This window comes from Perognathus longimembris, chromosome 2 (assembly GCF_023159225.1).
Source record: "Perognathus longimembris pacificus isolate PPM17 chromosome 2, ASM2315922v1, whole genome shotgun sequence".
NCBI lineage: Eukaryota > Metazoa > Chordata > Mammalia > Rodentia > Heteromyidae > Perognathus > Perognathus longimembris.
In genome coordinates this window covers 44,287,152-44,308,184 of record NC_063162.1, presented here as the reverse complement: position 1 = coordinate 44,308,184, position 21,033 = coordinate 44,287,152, and the positions used below count along the sequence as shown (strand labels likewise).

The 21,033-nt window shown below is 41.0% G+C and overlaps 1 protein-coding gene across 1 annotated transcript in view; it reads right to left on the bottom strand.

Moving 5' to 3' along the window:
• Positions 1-6,308: 6,308 nt before the first annotated feature.
• The window catches only part of Stox1 (storkhead box 1), a 57,159-nt gene continuing 42,434 nt past the window's right edge, over positions 6,309-21,033 (bottom strand). The window contains exons 2-4 of the mRNA XM_048338905.1: positions 17,514-17,666; positions 12,995-15,305; positions 6,309-6,686 (exon numbers count right to left, since the gene is read on the bottom strand). Of these exons, the coding sequence (XP_048194862.1) occupies positions 6,539-6,686; positions 12,995-15,305; positions 17,514-17,666 (2,612 nt within the window). The 3' untranslated portion in view covers positions 6,309-6,538. The remainder of the gene's footprint in view (positions 6,687-12,994; positions 15,306-17,513; positions 17,667-21,033) is intronic.

Sequence of the window (21,033 nt, the reverse complement as noted above, 5' to 3'; positions counted from 1 at the left end):
CACACACACACACACACACACACACACACACACACACACGCCAAAAGTGGAGCCATGGCTCAGCTGGTAGAGCACTAGCCTTGAGAAAAAAATTCTGAGACACTTCTCAGGCCCTAAGGACTTCAAGCCCCAGGACCAGCACCAAAAAAAAAAAGTGCTTTGTGCACTAGTCTCTTCTAAGTTTCTATAAAGAGTTTCCTTGTCTTGGTCCTTACCTTTTAGGATATAAAAACAAGATGAGCTTTCCAAATTGGCCTGTCTGGTTATTTTCAAAACCACAGGACTAGGTTTTCATTTTTTTCCATAGAAAGTAAAAAGAGCCATTTTATATTGCATTTTGCATCTGCATGTCAAACTTTTGTGATAACCAATTTTAAATGTAATGAATAGGGAAAACAAAGGGCAGTTCTAAATCGAGATATTGGGAATAAGATTGAGTGTTGAAATAGGTAAACAGGAAAGAGAATTCAAGGGAAGAGAGTATCACTGCGACTGTTACCTAGGTAACCTTGGCCAATTCAACTTTAAAATCTGTTGTAAGTAGAGAAGCAATAATGCCAGTGGTGCAGGAAATTGGGAAGATGAACTGATATCAGAGAACTACAGAAACTGAGGTATAGAGATATTCACATCAGCTGGAGGTCTTTCACAGCACTGGAAAAGAGACATTTTTAAACAATTATCATGTGTCCCTTTATGTATGTATGTAGCTCCTAATTCAAAATATTATTTTTGGTGGTATAGGGTTTGAGCTTTGGGCCTTGCACTTCTTGCTAGGTTTGTTTTCAGCCACATCTCCTACCATTATTCCTTTAGTAAAGCCATACATGTTTTGAATCCAGCTGTAGGAGTGAAAGCTTCAGTCACATCAGTTATCCCAGAAGAGGGCACTATTACCCATGAAAGATATGGAAATTGCTTCTGATGAAAGTGTTTAAAAGATTTCAAAAGGAAGAAAGCTATGTGAGAGGCTAGTGGTGTGTCTTAGATACTCCCATTCTTGCTTGATATCTTTCCTATCCTGTTAGGCAACCACCTATCTTCTCTGTTCTCATCTCACATAACTGTATGAGGTGGTAAAAGTACAGTGCTTCACAGTCTCTTCCATTGTTTTTATTCCTCATGGATGTGACATTTGAAACATCTTGTCTGCTAAATTGCATTTAGTGATAACTGATATATGATCACCTATGAGTAGCCTTACAGTGATACATGAGCATGGAATTACATTTTTGAGCTGGTATATTTTCAGCAACTGGCAAAGAAAATGGTTAACCAGGAGTTGGGCAAAAGAAACTGCAGTTTGTGAAATATTATAGAGAGCCCAGTTACTTCTGAGGATTTTTAGAGTATGAGAAGATCACACATCACTGAGGATAAATGGTACCTCACATTACAGGAATGTCTATAATGTCTAAGGCCATAATTGTCATATTGTATTCCTTTTTATAGAAAAATAGTTAAATTCTTGTTAGCTAAAGACAAGAAAATGCTTCCCAGATATACCTAGATTTTTCTGGAAAATACTTTTTTTAGTCTTACCTAAAGACTAAAATCAGTACTGGAATGATACCAGACAACATGACAAAAACAGGGAACTGAATTCAGCTATGTACCTGCTGGGCAAGTTTTGTGACAATATAAATATCAAAAAAATACACATAACTTATGTGATAAATTATCCCAAAACTTTACAATATGGTCAGGTTGACATTACTATTTCTATTTTATATATGAGAACATAAATCACATAAGTTTGGTAACTTGCTTCATCATACAGCTATTAAAGATTGGAAATGGGATGCAAATTTATGTCTCTAAAGCTCATATCATCAACTTGCCTTGAGAGAATAGTTTTCTCATTAGAGAATAGAAAACAGAGCCAAGCACTGGTGGTTCATACTTGTAATCCTAGCTGCTCAAAAGGCTGAGATCTTAAGACTGCTAGTTTGAAGCCAGGCCAGATAGAAAAGTCTGGCTAGTTGCCAGTTAACCAGTAAAAAACCAAAGCCAAAGCCAAAGTGGAGGTGTGGTTCAAGTGGCAAGAATACAAGCCTTAAGGGGCTGAGGATATGGCCTAGTGGCGAGAGAGCTTGCCTCGTATACATGAGGCCCTGGGTTCGATTCCCCAGCACCACATATACAGAAAACGGCCAGAAGCGGTGCTGTGGCTCAGGTGGCAGAGTGCAAAAGAAGCCAGGGACAGAGCTCAGGCCCTGAGTCCAAGGCCCAGGACTGGCCAAAAAAAAAAAAAAAAAAAAAAAAATACAAGCCTTAAGGGGAATGTTCAAGGGGCTGGGAATATAGCCTAGTTGCAAAAGTGCTTGCCTTATATACATGAGCACTGTGGTTCAAGTGGCAGAGTGCTAGCCTTGAGCAAAAAGAAGCCAGGGACAGTGCTCAGGCCCAGGACTGGCAAAAAAAAGGGGGGGCGGGGAGTTCAAGCCCCAGTACTAGCACAGAGAGACAGAGACAGCAAATAGCCTGCAATGGAAAGAGAAATTTTGAGATTTGAGGCTTAGGGGTACACACCTATGATGTGTACTTCTGGGGTGGAGGGAAGAGAATGGAGAGTTCAAGCCCAACCTAACCTACATAGCAAGACTAAGATATTAGAATATTAACTGGGTTCTGGTGGTTCATGCCTGTAATCCTAGCTATTCAGGGAGGCTGACATCTGAGGACCTTGGTTAGAAGCCAGCCTGGACAGGAAAGTCCAGGAGATTCTTATCTCCAATTAACCATCAAAAAGCCAGAAGTAGAGCTGTGGCTCAAATGGTAGAGTGCTAGTCTTGAACACAGAAGCTCAGGAACAGCTCCCAGGCCCTGAGTTCAAGCTTCAGGACTGGCAAAAAAAAAAAAAGCCAATGAGAGAACAAAACTTTCAAACCAGTACTGGTATACACATACACACACACTTAAAAAAAAAAAACAAGATGGGGGCTGGGAATATGGCCTAGTGGCAAGAGTGCTTGCCTCGTATACATGAGGCCCTGGGTTCGATTCCTCAGCACCACATATACAGAAAATGGCCAGAAGTGGCGCTGTGGCTCAAGTGGCAGAGTGCTAGCCTTGAGCAAAAAAGAAGCCAGGGACGGTGCTCAGGCCCTGAGTTCACGGCCTAGGACTGGCCAAAAAAAAAAAATAAATGAATAAAATAAAAATAAATAAAAAACACAAGAAAATAACCATAATGAGCAAATTAGAGATGGTCTCTGGTGGCTCACACCTGTAATTCTAGCTATTCAGAAGTCTGAGACCTGGTTTTTGTACCTGAAGATTGATCTCTGCCTCATAGAAGGTTAGGCATGAGCAGTAATGTCGATCTGAGTCAATATCTGTTAAGACCACCACAAAGAACGTTGGCTGCTTCCTTTCTTTGGACAGCTGCCATCCACCAGGCTGACAAAACTAAATGGGAAAGAAAATAATTGTTACATTTTTAAAATAAAATTAAAATTTATTATTCCTTAAAAAAAAAAAAAGAAGTCTGAGACCTGAAAGCCTCGGCAGAAAAGTTCACTAGACTTCATCTCCAAAATAATTAGAAAAAAAAAATCGCTGGAGACATGGCTAAAGTAATAGAGCACCAGTGTACAAAGTTTAAGACCTTAAGTTCAAACTTTTAGTACTGCCAAAAACACCAAGAACTAAGTTCCCTCAGAACACTAAGTGGCTATTGGGGGGTAGGGGAAGAATGTAAACCACCTATTTTAGAGAATATCTGAAACAATTTAGCATCTATTTCCACTAATATTTGTGATTACATTAATTTTGTAGGAGGACATCAAATCTGCTGGTTTCATAATAGGCTTCATTTAATACATCTGAACACAGAATGCCAAAACACACCCAGTATGTTTTTTTGGTTTTATTTTGGCCAGTCCTGGGGCTTGGACTCAAGGCCTGAGCACTGTCCCTGGCTTTTTTTTTTGCTCAAGGCTAGCACTCTGCCACTTGAGCCATAGCACCACTTCTGGCCATTTTCTGTAACATGTGGTGCTGGGGAATTGAACCCAGGGCTTCATGTATGCAAGGCAAGCACTCTTGCCACTAGGCCATATCCCCAGCCACACACCCAGTATGTTTTAGTACCTAGATGTGGGTAGAGCCAGAAATAACTTTGGATTCCTCACTTATGAGGAAACTTGTTCCAGTTTAAAAACTGAAGATAAAACACAGCTGTTGGTGCTCCATTTTCAAAGACTGACAGGAATCGGTGAATGGAGAACTGGTAGCATAATCAGGACTCTTACATGAGCTAAATACTCCACAAGGTCCTCACTCAATCTTAGAAATCATAAAACCTTAGACTTGGAGCTGGGGCACCTGTAATCTTAGCTACTCAGTAAGCTGAGACCTGACTGAGGATCTTAGTTTGAAACGAGCAGACAAATCTGAGAAACTCTTACCTACAATTAACCAGCAATAAACTGGAAGCAGAAGTGTGGCTCAAGTGGTACAGCACCTACCTTAAGCAGTGAAAAGGTTAGGGTTAGTGCCCAAATTCTCAGTTCAAGTCACAGTACTGGCAACATACACATAAGCCCTCGTGCATGCACACACCGCATGCATACACACATACACACACACGGAAAAAAATTCTTCAAAATACCTACTTTAGCTATTCTGTTTAAATAGTGAAAAAAAAACTATAAGACAAAAGGATCGCCAAACATCTGATCGCCCTTAATAATGGGAAACCCATTATTTTACAAAACTATCTGCTTCATCTTCAGATACTGTTCCACCAAACAGCAAGTTCTTCAGACAGAGTTGAAATCTTTCTTCAAACTTCCATTCACTGGTGCTGATTCTGTAAGCCCCTCTAAAACAATGCCTCTGCCTTTACCTCCCCACAAATCCTTTCTATGCCAGATTACTCTTGAGTAGGGCTGCAAATGTCATTATGACCCTAAATTTGGAAAGCCATGAGAGACTGATCAAGTACCACTAAAATCCAGAAATGGAGAGAATAGTCAGACCACTGCTAAACAAAAGAACAAATCTGGGCTAGGAATATGGCCTAGTGGCAAGAGCGCTTGCCTCCTATACATGAAGCTCTCGGTTCGATTCCCCAGCACCACATATATGGAAAATGGCCAGACGGGGCGCTGTGGCTCAGGTGGCAGAGTGCTAGCCTTGAGCGGGAAGAAGCCAGGGACAGTGCTCAGGCCCTGAGTCCAAGGCCCATGACTGGCCAAAAAAAAAAAGAACAAATCTGGATTCCCCTCTTATGCACACCCACAGTGTTTGCATGTAGCTACCAACAGTGAGGGGCTTCACTCTGGCCTTCATTGTAATTAGGATTGAAAGGTGGAAAGACACTCTCCAATTATTCAATCATCTTTGAGATCTAAGACTTTGACAATACTTAGCACATAGAAAAAAATTTCTTCAACCATAAGTCAGTACCACCATCCTGATATCCTGAAACCAATCTTGACCCCATATCCAACCAAACTCTGAAGAACTTACCACTCCACCTGATCTGAAAAGGCTGCCAGAAGATTCTGAAAAGGCTATTATGTAGCTTTTTGAGCAGAAATGGATGCAAATGTAAATGAATGGTTAAATGTTTGTCAGCCACCATGAATCTTTTCTCTAAATCTCTTTCTGAACTCCCTAACACACACCCATTCAGCAACCATTCTGCTTTCTTTTTTTTAATTTTATTTTTGCCAGTACTGGGGCTTGGACTCAGGGCCTGAGCACTGTCCCTGGCTTCTTTTTGCTCAAGGCTAGCACTCTGCCACTTGAGCCACAGCGCCACTTCTGGCCTTTTCTATATATGTGGTGCTGAGGAATCAAACCCAGGGCTTCATGTATGTGAGGCAAGCACTCTTGCCACTAGGTCATATTCCCAGCCCACTCTGCTTTCCTTTTATCTCCATTATCTGATGTTTCACTGAAAGTCAGGTTATAGAAAGAGCCTAAAATATAGGAAGGAACAAACATCTACTGCAGCAGGAGTGGTGGACACTTATCAATCACATTTGTGGCCATCTGGTTGATGTTCAAGCTGGTTGAAGAGAAGATCTGGCAGCAATGATTGGATGAAAGGAATTCTTGTTGTTGCAAAGTAGGCAACATGTCATGTAAATTTTTTCTGATGTTAAAGATTTTTACTGCAAAGTACCTGCTCAATCCTTAAAACACAGTTTTCTGAATTTTATGTTTAAATCTGATGAGATTCGAAAAACCTACAAACTCAATTTTAGTATAGTTACTCACTCCTGGGTAGTAAATTCACATACTATGCATTTGAGAAACCAATGAATGAAAAATTGAAGACATTTAATTGGAAAAACACCAATGGATCCAGGTTATTTTTATTGCAAACAATCTTCATACTCTTCATAAATTCCTAGTAAAATATCAAAAAGATTTAAAACATCAAAAATGAGAAAAGCCAGTAATTAGAATGTAATAACATGAATAGCATATATGATTGGCTTTAGAGGATTCTTATATATTCGTTTAATCAAGGGCTCCACAGTAATGCTGTACATTATTAGAAAAAGTTTCCAAAATATAATTAGACATTTATGACTGGAGTTAGTTGTAGTAGGGAATTACATGTGAGTGTCTGACTGTTCTTTGTGCCTTCAAGTTTCTTCTGAAAATTCTGTCGTCTTTTAAATTCATCCAAACTGACTGAAGTATTAGATGTCAGGCTTTGTGTCCTAGAGATATTAAAAATAAAAGGATTATTGTCTTCAAAAGGTACTTGGAATGCTATTTAAACTATTATAATTTTATTTACTTTGGCGGTACTGGGACTTGAACTCAGGAACATAGTCCTAATTCATTTACTTTGAAGGTTAATTTATATGATAATTGTACTAAAGTACATTTGAAGTTCTAACTTAGGTTACCTTAAGTCTCATTTATCAATTGTATTACGGCACATTTATCAAATAAGTTAACCTTCAAAAATATAAAGTACTCTTTACATTTTAAACAGTACACTGTAGCATCTTAATATTTGGTACCTACTTTCAAAGAAGTTCTCTTTTCAGATCCAGGATCAAGTATACTCTAACCAGAAAAAGCGAATTCTCTGAAAAACTCTTCTATACATACAAAGTAGCCAATATGTATATCTTACTATGTAATTTACTGTTTTGAGAGGAGCTTAGGCAAATGGCTGCATTTTTCACATTGATAATGTTCTTTCCCCAGAAGCTCTAAACTCTGTTTCTTATCTACCCATATATGACTTGCTTCAACCCATTCATGAGGCACACACTCTACCACTGAGTTACACCCCAATGCTGCTATTTATTTCATATAGTGGATCTGAACTCAGGGCTATGAGCCACACACCTAGTCGTTTTTGCTTTAGTTATTTTTCAAGCCAGCCTGGACGTCAATCCATTATGTAGAAGGCACATAACTGAGATTACAAGTGTGGACCACCAGGTCAAACTTGCTTGTTGAGATAGTGGGATGAAGCTATCTATTACTCAGATTGTCCTGAACTCTCCTGAACCCCACCTCCTAAGTAGCTGGAACTACAAGCATGAGACACTGTGCACATCCTTCACCTATCACACTTATTTCCACATATATTTGACAGTTATAAAGAAATCATGCTTTGGGGGCTGGGAATGTGGCCTAGTGGTAGAGTGCTTGCCTAGCATGCATGAAGCCCTAGGTTCCACTCCTCAGCACTTCATAATCAGAAAAGGCCAAAAGTAGTGCTGTGGCTCAAGTGGCAGAGTGCTAGCATTGAGCAAAAAGAAGCTCAGCCCTGAGTCCCAAGGCCCAGGACTGCAAAAAAAAAAAAAAAAGATTTATGCTTTTTTCTCAAGATCAGCTTATCTACCTTATTTGTAGGGTTTCCTTAACTAAATAAAAAGTATATGCTTCCTGTAAGTACCAACTATATCCTGTTTATCTCTATCCCCTTAATCTCAGCCCATAACAATTGGAGTTGGTATTCAAATGGTATTTTCTCTTCCCTTGCCTACAAACAATTTTTAAAAATTATACTTACAAGAGCCTCAAGAAAGATATTTAAAAGCTTTTTTGTTGTTGTTGTTCAGAGACTAATACTCAAACTTGGTACTTTTATGCTTTGCTCCTTGGCTGGCACTCTACCAAGGAGCCATGCCTCTAATCCCAATCCAATAAATTTTTTAAAGGAATTTGCTAATTAAAATTTTCAACTGTAGGGGCTGGGAATATAGCCTAGAGGTAAAGTGCTCGCCTCAAATACATGAAGCCCCGGGCTGGGAGTATGGCCTAGTGGCAAGAGTGCTTGCCTCCTACACATGAAGCTCTCGGTTCGATTCCCCAGTGCCACATATATGGAAGGCGGCCAGGAGGGGCGAGTGCTAGCCTTGAGCGGGAAGAGGCCAGGGACAGTGCTCAGTCCCCTGAGTCCAAGGCCCAGGACTGGCCAAAAAACAAACAAACAAAAAAAAAAAAAACATGAAGCCCTGGGTTCAATTCCTCAGCACCACAGATAAAGGAAAAGACAGAAGGAGCCCTGTGGCTCAAGTGGTAGAGTGCTGGCCTTCAACAAAAAGAAGCCAGGGAACAGTGTTCAGGCCCTGAGTCCAAGCCCTAAGACTGGCAAAAAAGAAAACAAAATTTTCAATTGCATGTATAGAAGTAATTTCCCTAATCTGTGCTTTGGCTTGGTTTTTATCATGCCAAAAGAAAAGGGATCTGTGACATTACTGTACACCGCCATTTTTACTTTGGAGAGATGTTTTAAAGATGTTTAAAGGCCAGGCGTCAGTGGCTCATGCCTGTAATCCTAGCTACTCAGAAGGCTGAGATCTGAAGATCAAGGTTGGAAGTCAGCCCAGGCACAAAAGCCCCGGTGAGAGTCTTAACCACTCAAAAACTGGAAGCAGCTCTGTAGCTCAAGAAGGAAGAGCACTAGCCTTCAGCAAAAGAGCTCAGGGATAGCACCTAGGCCCTGAGTTCATGCTTCACCACCACCAACAACGAAAGAAAAAGTTTTAATATGAGCCAGGTGTCAGTGGGTCACACCTATAATCCTAGCTATCCAACAGGCTGTGATCTGGGAATCCAGGCTTGAAGCCAGCCCCAACAAGAAAGTCCGTGAGACTCTTATCTCCAATTAACCAGTAAAGGGCTGGAAATGGAACTGTGGCTTATGTGGTAGAGCATCAGCCTTAATCAAAAAAGCTAAGAGACAGAGCCCAGGCCCTGTTTTCATGTCCCAGTACAGCACCCACACCCCTCCCCTCATACACACACAAAAAAAAGGGGGAAGAGGGGAGTAAGGAATTGGGGTGTGGTTCATTGGTAGTAGAGTGCTTGCCTGGGATGTACAAGGCCCTGAGCTCCATCTTCCATCTTGCACACGATAATAACAATAACAAAACCAGAAAAAAGTAATGTTTTAAAAACCCAGACTTGGGGCTGGGAATATGGCCTAGTGGCGCAAGAGTGCTGGCCTCGTATACATGAAGCCCTGGGTTCAATTTACCAGCACAACATATACAGAAAACGGCCAGAAATGGCGCTATGGTTCAAGTGGCAGAGTGCTAGCCTTGAGCAAAAAAAAAAAGAAGGCAGGGACAGTGCTCAGGCCCTGAATCTAAACCCCAGGACTGGCCAAAAAAAAAAAAAAAAACCACACACACACACACACACACACACACACACACACACACACTTATGAGCCGATGCAGGTGACTCACACCTATAATTCTAGCTACTCAGGAGGCTGAGATCTGAGGATAGCAGTTCAAGAAAGTCTGTCAATTACCACTATCAAGTTAGAGGAGACAGAAGCAGATAAGACAGAAGAATATGTTATTCGAAGGCTGTTATATTGTGGTCAGCCCTTCTCTTACCTTGTTCTGTTGATCACTGATCTACTTGCTGTTTCTAGAGTTTGACCTTTTTCAGGATATCATATGAATGGAGTCATATAGTACGTAGTTGCTTGAGTCTGACTCCATGCAATGAATGCATTTAAGAATCACCTACTTAGTATGTGGTAGTTCATCTGTTTCTCTTGTTGAGTTATATGTCACTGAGCATGTAGCAAAGTTATTTATTTACTAGTTGAAGGACATCAGTTATTTTCAAGTATTTCCCAAAATGTGTTTAAAACATTTCCTGATTTTCTGCAAAAGTTATTTTATAATATTGTTACCTTCTATCATTGTATATTCCTTTCAAGTTGTGTGCTATCACTACCATTTTGTTTATATATACTTTTTTTGCTTAAAAAGAAAGTCTGTGGGCTGGGGATATAGCCTAGTGGCAAGAGTGCCTGCCTCGGATACACGAGGCCCTAGGTTCGATTCCCCAGCACCACATATACAGAAAACGGCCAGAAGCGGCGCTGTGGCTCAAGCGGCAGAGTGCTAGCCTTGAGCGGGAAGAAGCCAGGGACAGTGCTCAGGCCCTGAGTCCAAGGCCCAGGACTGGCCGAAAAAAAAAAACAAAAAAAAAAAAAACGTCTGTGAGACTCTTATCTCCAATAAACCACCAGAAACTCAGAAGTGGCACTGTGGCTCAAATGGTAGAGCCTTGAGCTGAAGAGCTCAGAGTCAGTGCCCAGGCCCAGAGTTCAAGCCCCACAACCAACAAAAAAATACAGACCTATGCAAAGTTGGTCTAAATTAGTCAGAAATGTAACATTTACATGTAAAAATAGTTCATTTTAGTTGGGGGCACCAGTGGCTCACACTTGTAATTCTAGCTACTCAAAAGGCTGAGATATAAGGATCAAAGTTTTTTTGTTTTTTTGCTTTATTTGGCCAGTCCTGGGCCTTGGACTCAGGGCCTGAGCACTGTTCCTGGCTTCTTCCCGCTCAAGGCTAGCACTCTGCCACCTGAGCCACACAGCGCCCCTTCTGGCCGTTTTCCATATATGTGGTGCTGGGGAATCGAACCGAGAGTTTCATGTGTTGGAGGCAAGCACTCTTGCCACTAAGCCATATTCCCAGCCGAGGATCAAAGTTTGAAGCCAGACTGGGCAGAAAAGTACACAAGATTCTTTTTTTTTTTTTTTTTGCTAGTCCTGGGGTGTGGACTCAGGGCCTGCGCACTGGTCCTAGCTTCTTTTTGCTCAAGGCTTGTACTCTACCACTTGAGCCACAGCAACACTTCTGTTTTTCTCTATATATGTATTGCTGAGGAATCGAACCCAGGGCTTCAAGTATCCAAGGTAAGCACTCTACCACTAGGCTATATTCCCAGCCTTACACAAGATTCTTACCTCCAATTCACCAACAAAACGTTGGACTGGAGGCATGGCTCAAGTGGTAGAGTAACAATTATGAGTATAAGGCTCTGAGTTCAAGTCCCAGTACTGGCACACACATAGGCAAAAAAAAAAAACTTTAGGTTGATTTGTTAGTATCAAAAAATTAGGAAATTTGTTAATGTCATAGGAAGGGAAACAATTGCTATTTAAACATAATAGATGCCAGGTGTCTGTGATCCAAGCCTATAATCCTAGCTATTCAGGAAGCTGAAACCTGGAGAATCTTGAAGCCAGCCTGGCAGAAAAGCCCAAGAAGCTCTTTTCTCCAATTAACCAGTAGAATGCTGTACTGGAGGCATGATTCAAGTGGTAGACAGCCATGAGCAAAAAAGGCAAGAGCACAAGGCCCTGAGGTCAAGCCCCCCAGTACCAGCACAAAAGTATATAAATCAATAAAATAGGAACCACATAGCAAAATCTCAACTATTCATTAAAAAGGGAGGACCCAGGACACCCGGCATTCAGGATGCCAAAACAGGAGGGATCCCAAGCTCAAGGCTAGTGTGGGTTCCAGAGCGAAACTCTGTCTCAGAAAAAGGTTTTTATCCACGATAGATTAGGTCAAAAAAAAAAAAAAAAGAAAGGCAGGCATAACTTTGAATAACTTTTTTGTTAAAAAAACAAACAAACACTCAAACACTTATGAATGCATCAGAAAAGTTGAAAATGATATGCAAAATACTTAGCACATTTTTTCATTGTCCAATTCATGACAATGTTTTGAGAAAAGTTGGGGAATAGTGACTGTAGCCCCAGTTTTACTTTTTTCTGTTTCAATATACAATAATTTTATATAATAAAATATTAGTGGACTGGTAATATGGCCTAGTGGCAAGAGTGCTTGCCTCGTATACATGAAAAGCCCTGAGTTCGATTCCTAAGCACCACATATATAGAAAAGGCCAGAAGTGGCGCTGTGACTCAAGTGGCAGAGTGCTGGCCTTGAGCTAAAAGAAGCCAGGGACAGTGCTCAGGCCCTGAGTCCAAGACCCAGGATAGGCAAAAAAAAAAAAAAATAGTAAGCACACCAAATCTTAGGATGACCATTAAAAAAAAATTAATGATTGTTTGTGAGAAACTATTAATTGGGAAAAATGCAAATTAGTAACAATGAGCCCAGTAGACAAAATACACAGATCTATATATTCCGACTGAAGTGTTATAAATGAATCAAAGAAGAAAGGATTTTGAAAAATAGTAGGCTCATTAAAGGCATTTAAAATAAGTTTTGGTATTGGAGGAGGGGGGTTCTGGTAGTTGAATCTAGGGCCTCATGCCTGCTAAGCATGTGCTCTACTACCACGCAATACCCCAGCCCTCAGTATTTCTTCAATGTTCTATTATGAAGATATTACTGTTATAAATCTGAACAAGTTATTTAAGCAAATTGAAGGGGAAAACGTTAGTGGCAAATAGTTACATCTCTTTCTCAACCTGAATAGATTCAGGAATGCAAGTGGAAATTTTCAACCCTAATTCACAAGGTGCTTGGTTTTTAGGAAATGTTTTCTAATTTTAGAAGTAATTCAAGATTTTGTATCAATAAAATTTGGTTCACATTGAAAGTGAACTCTATTCTATTAAAGGCGATCTGATTGTAACTTTAAATTATTCATAAGAAGGTGGCAAATTTTTTAAATCAGTTTAAGTAGTATATTCATGAGTCTTTCACTAGCAATTCACTAGGCTCCTTTGGGAGAGTGGCGAGACACTTTTATGTGCACTTACCGTGGAGAATCTATTCCACTATCTCCTGCCATGCTGTGGTTTTCTGTGCCTTCCAAGTGATTATGTTCATGCTGAATATCCCGAGCCAATTCTGGCATATTGAAAAGTTCTAACTTTTGTGTGAAATGTTTTCTCAATTCCGGATTCTGACTCCAGCTAACTGGTTTCTTTCTGGTGTCAGCAACAGAGTCTTGTAGGGTTTCAGTGTCAGAACTAGTTTTCCTTGCACTGTAGTAATCAAATAAACTATCTACAGGTGCTGAGGACCGTACACATTTAGCAATGTTAGGGTCATCTTCATAGTTAAAATTAATCTGGGACCCAAATTTTAGGACACAGCTTTCATCAGAGAGATTAAGATTGGGGCTTTCCCCTGGGTTTGTAAACAACCCAGTGGGTTTGTAACATTCGTTTCTTTTAAGCACCTCCGGCTCAATCCTACCCATTTTGCTACTATACTCAGTCAAAGGTCTCTCAGTCATTTTTGGCTTTCCTAAATGATTCCACTTGCTTCCACGTGCAAAGGAATACTTAGTATGTCCAGAAAGCATTTGATACAAGTTGTCATTCTCAGAAAAGTCATCATCCTCTAGATACAATGAACTGCAGGCCCCATCATCATCCTCCACTTCATCAGGGTAGAAGTCATGATCATCATCAGAAAGCCCTTCATTTTCTAGACTCACAGTCTCTGCCTCTGGGACAAATGCCTTTCTCACTAGTTCTTCTGAGTCTCCATCCTGTCTCAAATGGCTGTGACCAACTGAGTAATCTAAGAGGCTAAGGTTTTGAAATTGGTGTGTTGTTTTGTCAATTAATCTACAAGCAGAGGATGTCAGGTCTAAAGAGGAACCTTGTGATGGGAGAATATGCTGTGTTTCCTTGGCCTCCCCTAATTTGTCCAAGTGGCTTTTCCTCAAGACTTCAGGGATTTCCTTATTTTCTCCACTAGAGACATCACATATCAACATGCTCTCTCTAGTGGAACAGCAATGACTGTCATTTTGTGAAGCACCACCTTGAGGGTAATTTAAGAGACCACCTCTGAAGTCATCACCAGCAGGCTGGACTGTAGAGTCAGTCATATAAATGGATTCTGCTTTTGGTTTACCATAGCACTGTTGAGGAAATGGCTGCTGGACTTTGCGATCAAATATTCCTGAGGGATCAGGACAGGAAGGACAGGAAGACTCTGTCCTTTGGAAAGGCTTTTCCTCTGGTTCAATCTGGCTAGGTTTCACATCACTGGTCTTCTGAATGCTGTGCCCTGTGGTTACTGGGCTCCCTCGAAGAGACAAGCCTTGGAAAGGATTACTGATTCGCTTTTTGTAAATCAAGTGGGAACCTAGCACAGCTGCATTCTCACCAGTCAGTTTCTGAACTTCTCCTTCATTGAGACTTTGAATCCTATGGTTGGGCTGGGCAGCAGGATACCTGGGGTGCTTCTCCTGTCTAATGCTTCCCTGGTTCCGGGCTTTGAGTCTGTCTCTACGAGAATGGCCCTGCCTACGAGGCTTTGCTGACCGACCCTGCCTTCTTGTAACTCCCTTTTTTGAAGGACATTTAGGCCTGGCTGTCAGTCTATCAGTGGAAGTGCCCTGGCTATTATATTTTTTCTGTTCTTCATGTTTTTGCATTAAGAAGGTATGTTTGATTAAGTTGTCAACAGTCAGCACAGGGTTAATTCTTTTGATTATCTCATGTTCAACATCTCGGGGAAGGTTGTCCAAGTTATCTTCATCCCGGACAGGCCATTCTTCAGGAGGGAACTGTGCTGAGAAGCTGCTGTGCTCTATTTTGGGTTTCTCCTTCCTGGATATACTGCGCCATAAGAGACTAAAGCCAAACTTTTTGCCTTTTTCTTTGTCTTTTGTGTATGGTAAAGGTTTGGAGCTCTCACAGATAGGAGTATCTTGAGATGCTGAAACTGCCTGGTTCTGAACCAAAGGTACAGATTCCCCTAGACTTTTCTGGCCTTTTCTAGTCACTTCTGCAGCACTTGTTGCATCTTCAGTGTCTTGAACGCCCATGTCAGAAAAACACCGGCAAGAAGGACAATGGGAAATGGGGGCAGCCTTATCCTTTGCCAACCCTGCACAGCTCTCCATGTTCACCAGATAGGTCACAGAAGTAGGCACCAAGCTGTCTTCTGACAGAAGTGTTCTCTTATTTTCCTGGTAACCTGTGTTTGTGATGAAGTAAGTCTGAGGTGTAACTATGAAGTATCCTTCTCCGGTGTGATAAATCTTCCTTTCTTTAATTAGAGCTCCTAGAGTGGTGTACAGAATATCCTGGGGGGGAACTGCAATTCCTAAAACAAACAAGTATTTTATATCAACAGATTTTTGAATAAGAAGTACCAGGTGCTAGTGGCTCAAGCCTATAATCCTGGCTACTCAGAGGAGGCTGAGCTCTGAGGATCATAGTTTGAAGCCAACTCTGGCAGAAAAGTCTGTGAGACTATCATCTCCAATTAAACAGCAAAAAGCTATAAGTGGAGGGGTGACTCAAGTGGTAAAACAGTATCCATGAATTTAAAAAAAAAAAAGCTATGTGAAAGAGCTGAGGTCAACCCATTTGCTTGATTGTAATATAATATACTTAATTAAAATGCCAAAAATAGCTATATAAGTTTTTCCCTAAAAAGATATATGATTAGATGAATTTTTTAAAGAAAAAAATCTGGATTCACTAAACTACAAATCCATTTCGAATTTTTGAGGAATAGAGATGTGACTCACTGTTAAAGTGCATGCCTCACAAGCATGAAGTCCTAAGTTCAAACCCTAGTACTATAAATAAAAAAAGGTAAAATGTTGAAGAAAGTGTTCTCTTATTTTCCAGTATTGAGCTTTCAGCTCAAGGACTCATATTTGCTAGAATGAGACTTAGCTACTTGAGTTATCTACCCCTGCCCTTTTCACTTTAGTTATTTTTCAGGTAGGGTATTGTGGGTTTTGCCCAGGTCAGCCTGTATCTTACTTCTCCTATTCACGCCTCCTGAGTAGCTGGGATGACAAGGATGACAAGTGTGAGCTACCACCACTCTGGCTTTTTTTGTTATTAAGATGGATTTTACTAAAGTCTTTGGCCAGGCTTTTTGCAAGGGACCATGATCCTTCTGAGTGGGTGGGAATGCAGCTCAGGAAAGTGTTGTTTGTTTATTAAGCAGTACTAGGATTTAAACTTAGGGTTTTGAGGTTGCAAAGCAGGCATTAACCCAGAACCCCACTTTTTCTTATGCCAGTCCTGGGGCTTGAACTCAGGGCCTGGGACCTGTCCCTGAGCTTCTTTTTGCTTAAGGCTTGCATTCTACCACTTGAGCCATAGCTCCATTTCCAGCTCTTCTGGTAGTTTATTGGGGATGAGTCTCATAGACTTACCTGCCCAGGCTGGCTTCAAACCTAGATCCCCATATCTCAGTCTTCTAAGTAGCTTAGGATTCCAGGTCTGAGTTAATCCTCCAGACCTTTTTGCCTTATTTTTCAAATAGTGTCCCTTTTTGCTCAGGTGGGACCACGATCCTACTTATGCTTTTCTATGTAGTTAAGATGACAAGAATGCATCCACCACCATTGATTAAAACTGGGTCTTGCAAACTTTTTGCCCAAGGTGGCCTCAAACTTGAATCTTCCTTATCTCAGCCTCCTAAGTAGCTAGTGTTACAGGCTTGAGCTACCTCACCTGGCTGAAAAGTATTCTGGATAAGCAAATATGGAAAATTTAAAAAAAAACGCTGTCTCATGACTTGTTTTTCTAAGAAAAAGCACAGAATATATAAAATGATCCCATTTATTATAAAAGGGATATATATGCATATATATATATATCTTTAACATTTTATATATATTGTTCAAATACAATTTTTTGGTGTGGAAGAGTGGTTCAAGTGGTAGAGTGCCTACCTAACAAGCTCCAGGCCCTAAGCTTAAACCTTAGTACTGCCATTTCCCCCTCCCCCAAAATACAATTTATAATAGCATAAATAAGAACTACAAAAAATACAACTGTCACCTCTAGGAAGTGGTAGTCGAAAAATGGGAATTAAAGAGAGACATTTTTTTTTCTTTTTCACTCCATTTTTTTTTTTTTTTTTTTTTGGCCAGTCCTGGGCCTTGGACTCAGGGCCTGAGCACTGTCCCTGGCTTCTTCCCGCTCAAGGCTAGCACTCCGCCACTTGAGCCACAGCGCCGCTTCTGGCTGTTTTCTGTATATGTGGTGCTGGGGAATCGAACCTAGGGCCTCGTGTATCCGAGGCAGGCACTCTTGCCACTAGGCTATATCCCCAGCCCCTTCACTCCATTTTTTAAAAGTCTTATTTACTGCCTTTTGAGAAGTGTGCTTAGAAAGTAAAGGAAATAATACCCTTATCAAATGTGTTGAGGCAGGACTTTTTCTGGAAGTGTTCTGACATAAGACTCTGTAGAATAAAATATGGATACCATCCAGAGTATCTGTGTCTAAGATTATAAACAGAAACCAAATGCATAAGCTACAAAGAGAAAAAAAAACTGCTTACCTGGATAATGCTTCATCAAATGCTCCAAAAGTGATTCCTGTGTTACTACAATCTGAGCTGCATTCATATCAGATATAGCACAGCAAACAACTTCAGCCAAGGGCACAAACTGAGATTGTTCTATGGAGTTCATTTGCACTGGAAAAACATCACCTAAATAGAGATTTAAAAAAATGTAAGTGAGGATGTTTGGGTCAGCAACTTTACATTATGTATCTAAACAACTACTAAACATAAAAAGGTCTAGAATAAACCTATCAGTGGATCAATAGCTCAACAGCTATGTACACATGATCATATAAGACAATAAGCAAAAACAACTCCAAGAGAAGGACACAGGAGGATTCTACTGTTGACTTTATCTTTAAAGTTCTAGGTGAATTTCCTGTGGCATACCCTACATGGTTACTGCGTATGATTTTGGTACACTGGATTTGAACTCAGGGTCTGAGCACTATCTGCTACACTTCTTACTTAAGGATAGGACTCTACCACTTGAGCCACAGCTCCACTTCTAGATTTTTGGTGGTTAATTGGAAATAAGAGTATCATGAGCTTTCTTGCCCAGGATGGCTTTGAACTGTGATCCTCAGATCTCAGCCTCCTGAGTAGCTAGTGTGCCAGCTGGAATTAGCTTTAAGATGGAGGAAAGTACTTATCTGAGACTTGAACAAGGAACAGTGGGTGTATATCTACAGCACTGTCATCTAATCTCTGTAAATTTGGGGAAAAGGGCAAGCAAGGGAGGATAAAATGATGAGGAAAGGGCTTTGGGAAGCTATTCTTGAGGTATACTAGAAAATACAAAGGAATATGTTAGGGTTAGGAATACGGTTAGGAATAAGTTAGGGTGTTTCTCAGCCCTCACTTTAGAATTTGCAATCTTCACCCAAGTCCTTTGGCTCTTCAGAAGCCAAGATCAACTCATTATGGAAGCTCACTTTGTTCTTAGGGACTTTGATCATAAAGTGCCAAGTATAAATCAAAGAAACTGATTCAGACATGCAGACCCACCTCAAGGGGTTAGAACACATGCACAGCATCTAAACCTTATAGCTCCTCAAGGCATTACCAGAGATGAACCAGTTGACCACTTGGCCCTTGGAAGAAACAAACAAGCCTTTGAAAGAGGTCACAACATCTGTCATGGATACCACAGAAATAAACTGACAGCAGAAGCTATTCAGATGCTTCTGAAATTTTCTAAAAAAAACAAAACAAAACAAAAAACAGATGGTTTAAATGATAGAGGACAAAGACAAATGTAAAACTTTCAAACTACAAGAGCTAAGAGATGTCCTCCATCCTAACACAGAACCAAATCTATACATGCAAAAGGCCATGTCATGACAATATTGCCACCCCAGCTGTGAGCAGATTAGAGCTCTCTAGGTTAAAACCAACCCCAGGACTGACACCCAAGTTTGATTCCAGGGTCTTCAAGACCCTTGGCCTATGCACTCCAGTAGCTAGAGAGCTAATTTACATTACGATGGCCAATGGCAACCCTCTTGCTGACAGCAAAGAGGTCTCCCTTGCTGTGTCAGTGAGGGTCAGCAAGCACGTGGTCATTGGCCAGTAACTTGCGGAGGATGAATATAACATAGCTGGATCCAGGAGGCTTAGAAAATCTTAACTTCCTGAAGCCCAAGTGTAGTGGCTCACACCTATAATCCTAGCTGCTCGGGAGGGGAGATTGGAAGGATTGTGGTCCAAGTTGACAGGGCATAAATACAAGTGGTAAGAGTGCCTATCTGGCAAGTACAAGGTCTTGAGTTCAACCCCAGGACTGATAACTAGTTCTGGGCACCAGCTAAACATGTGGAACAAGGTCACTAGGCAAGTCACACTTGCCTCCCAATGAGCTCAATAGGAAAGAAATGTACTCTACAGAGTCCACAGACCTGGCAGAAATAACTGGACCACAGATAGCTTAAAGACAGTTACTCTGCAGCCAGTTGCATAAAACCAGACTACTCTGAACCTTGCAATTCCCTCATCCAAACACCCTCCAACTATAGACAGGTAGAGATACAGACACAAAAGCTATCTACAAACCAAATTTTGGTCTTTGATAATCTGGGATAAATGGCCAGACAATGCTCCACAAGTCAGCTTGACAAAAACTAAGTACAGCCAGAAAAGGAATCCTAAGGTCCTGCTTTAGCATTCCTATGCCAGAGGAGGAGAAGGAAGTGGAGAACCATGCATATTCTGCTGTTTTCTCATTTGGGGGGTCATACACTGCTTTGGACTTGGGTGAGATGTGGCTCAAGACTTAAAAGGAGCCAGCAGTGAGATCTTTATGCGGCAACTTAAAGAATCATGTTTCAGGGATGTGGGAACCAGGATTTGGAAATTTACGCCCTTCCCTCCAGGCTTGTGGGGACACAGTTTTCTTTGCGTATGACTTTTTGCTATCCTCTGTATTATCCATTCAATTCTGTACAGGCTGATTTGTTCTCAAGTTGCTTTTATTTTTTTGAGACAAGGTCTCACTATGTAACCCAGGCAGGTCTCAAATTTGCAATCTTGCCTCACTCAGATGCTTGAGTGATGGGACCAGGTATGCACCACCACAGCCGGCCTATTCCTTTTTCTGAGATTTTATATATATTGCTTTGCTGAGTAATGACTTGTTCTAATCAGATATGCTGATGCTGAAAGACTTCTGGTTTCAACAAATGTTTTTTCTTTTGATTAACAAAATAGGAAAATGCAAACCTGAAGGAAATAGGAATGTGGAGATGAGTTAATCCTTGCTTCTAGAGGGCAGGTGACAATATGGAATAGAAAAGCATGGCCAGCACAGGCTTCTTGAACTTTAATGTGCATATGAGAATCACCAGGAAATCTTGCTACTGTAATGTAGATTCTGATTCAGAGCCTGTGATGCTGCATTTCTAACAACTTCCCAGGGGACGTCCAAGACTGAGATTGAAAGTCGAAAGAGCTATCTGGGTGGTAGAGGGTTACTGTGCCTAACGATAGCAATTAAAATATGGCCCTTGGGATTGCAGAGGAGTCAAGTGCAGCCAGAAGGAAGTTATATGATGGAGAAAATGTGGCTGTGCCCTGCGTTTAACCCCCCTTGACTGTGGAGAGATCAGTATAATGAATGGTTGTAGAAAAAGGAAGGTAGTGGGTTGGGTGAGGTCTGTTAAGAGCTACTGCCAAGGCTGTCAAACAGCCCACAGTACTGTCTGTGTACCTGTGACTAGGATATTGATAAGTAGACGTTATAATATGTTTTGATCCCTTGTTTACTTACGCTTCTTCATCCAGCATACTGGGGAATCTGAGGCCTTGGAAGGCTGTACTTCTGTAGGCTGACAATCCCACCAGATAAATTAAACTCTTAGGTCTATAGCCTGGCTCACACAAGCTAGGGTGAATGGCTACTTGCTTAATTAGCATTGCATTAGATGATAGGTGGTGACTGAACTATTCACATTCTCACACTCCACTTGAAAATCTCACCTGAGCTAAGGATAACTAGCCTCGTTTCTCATCTCTGCCT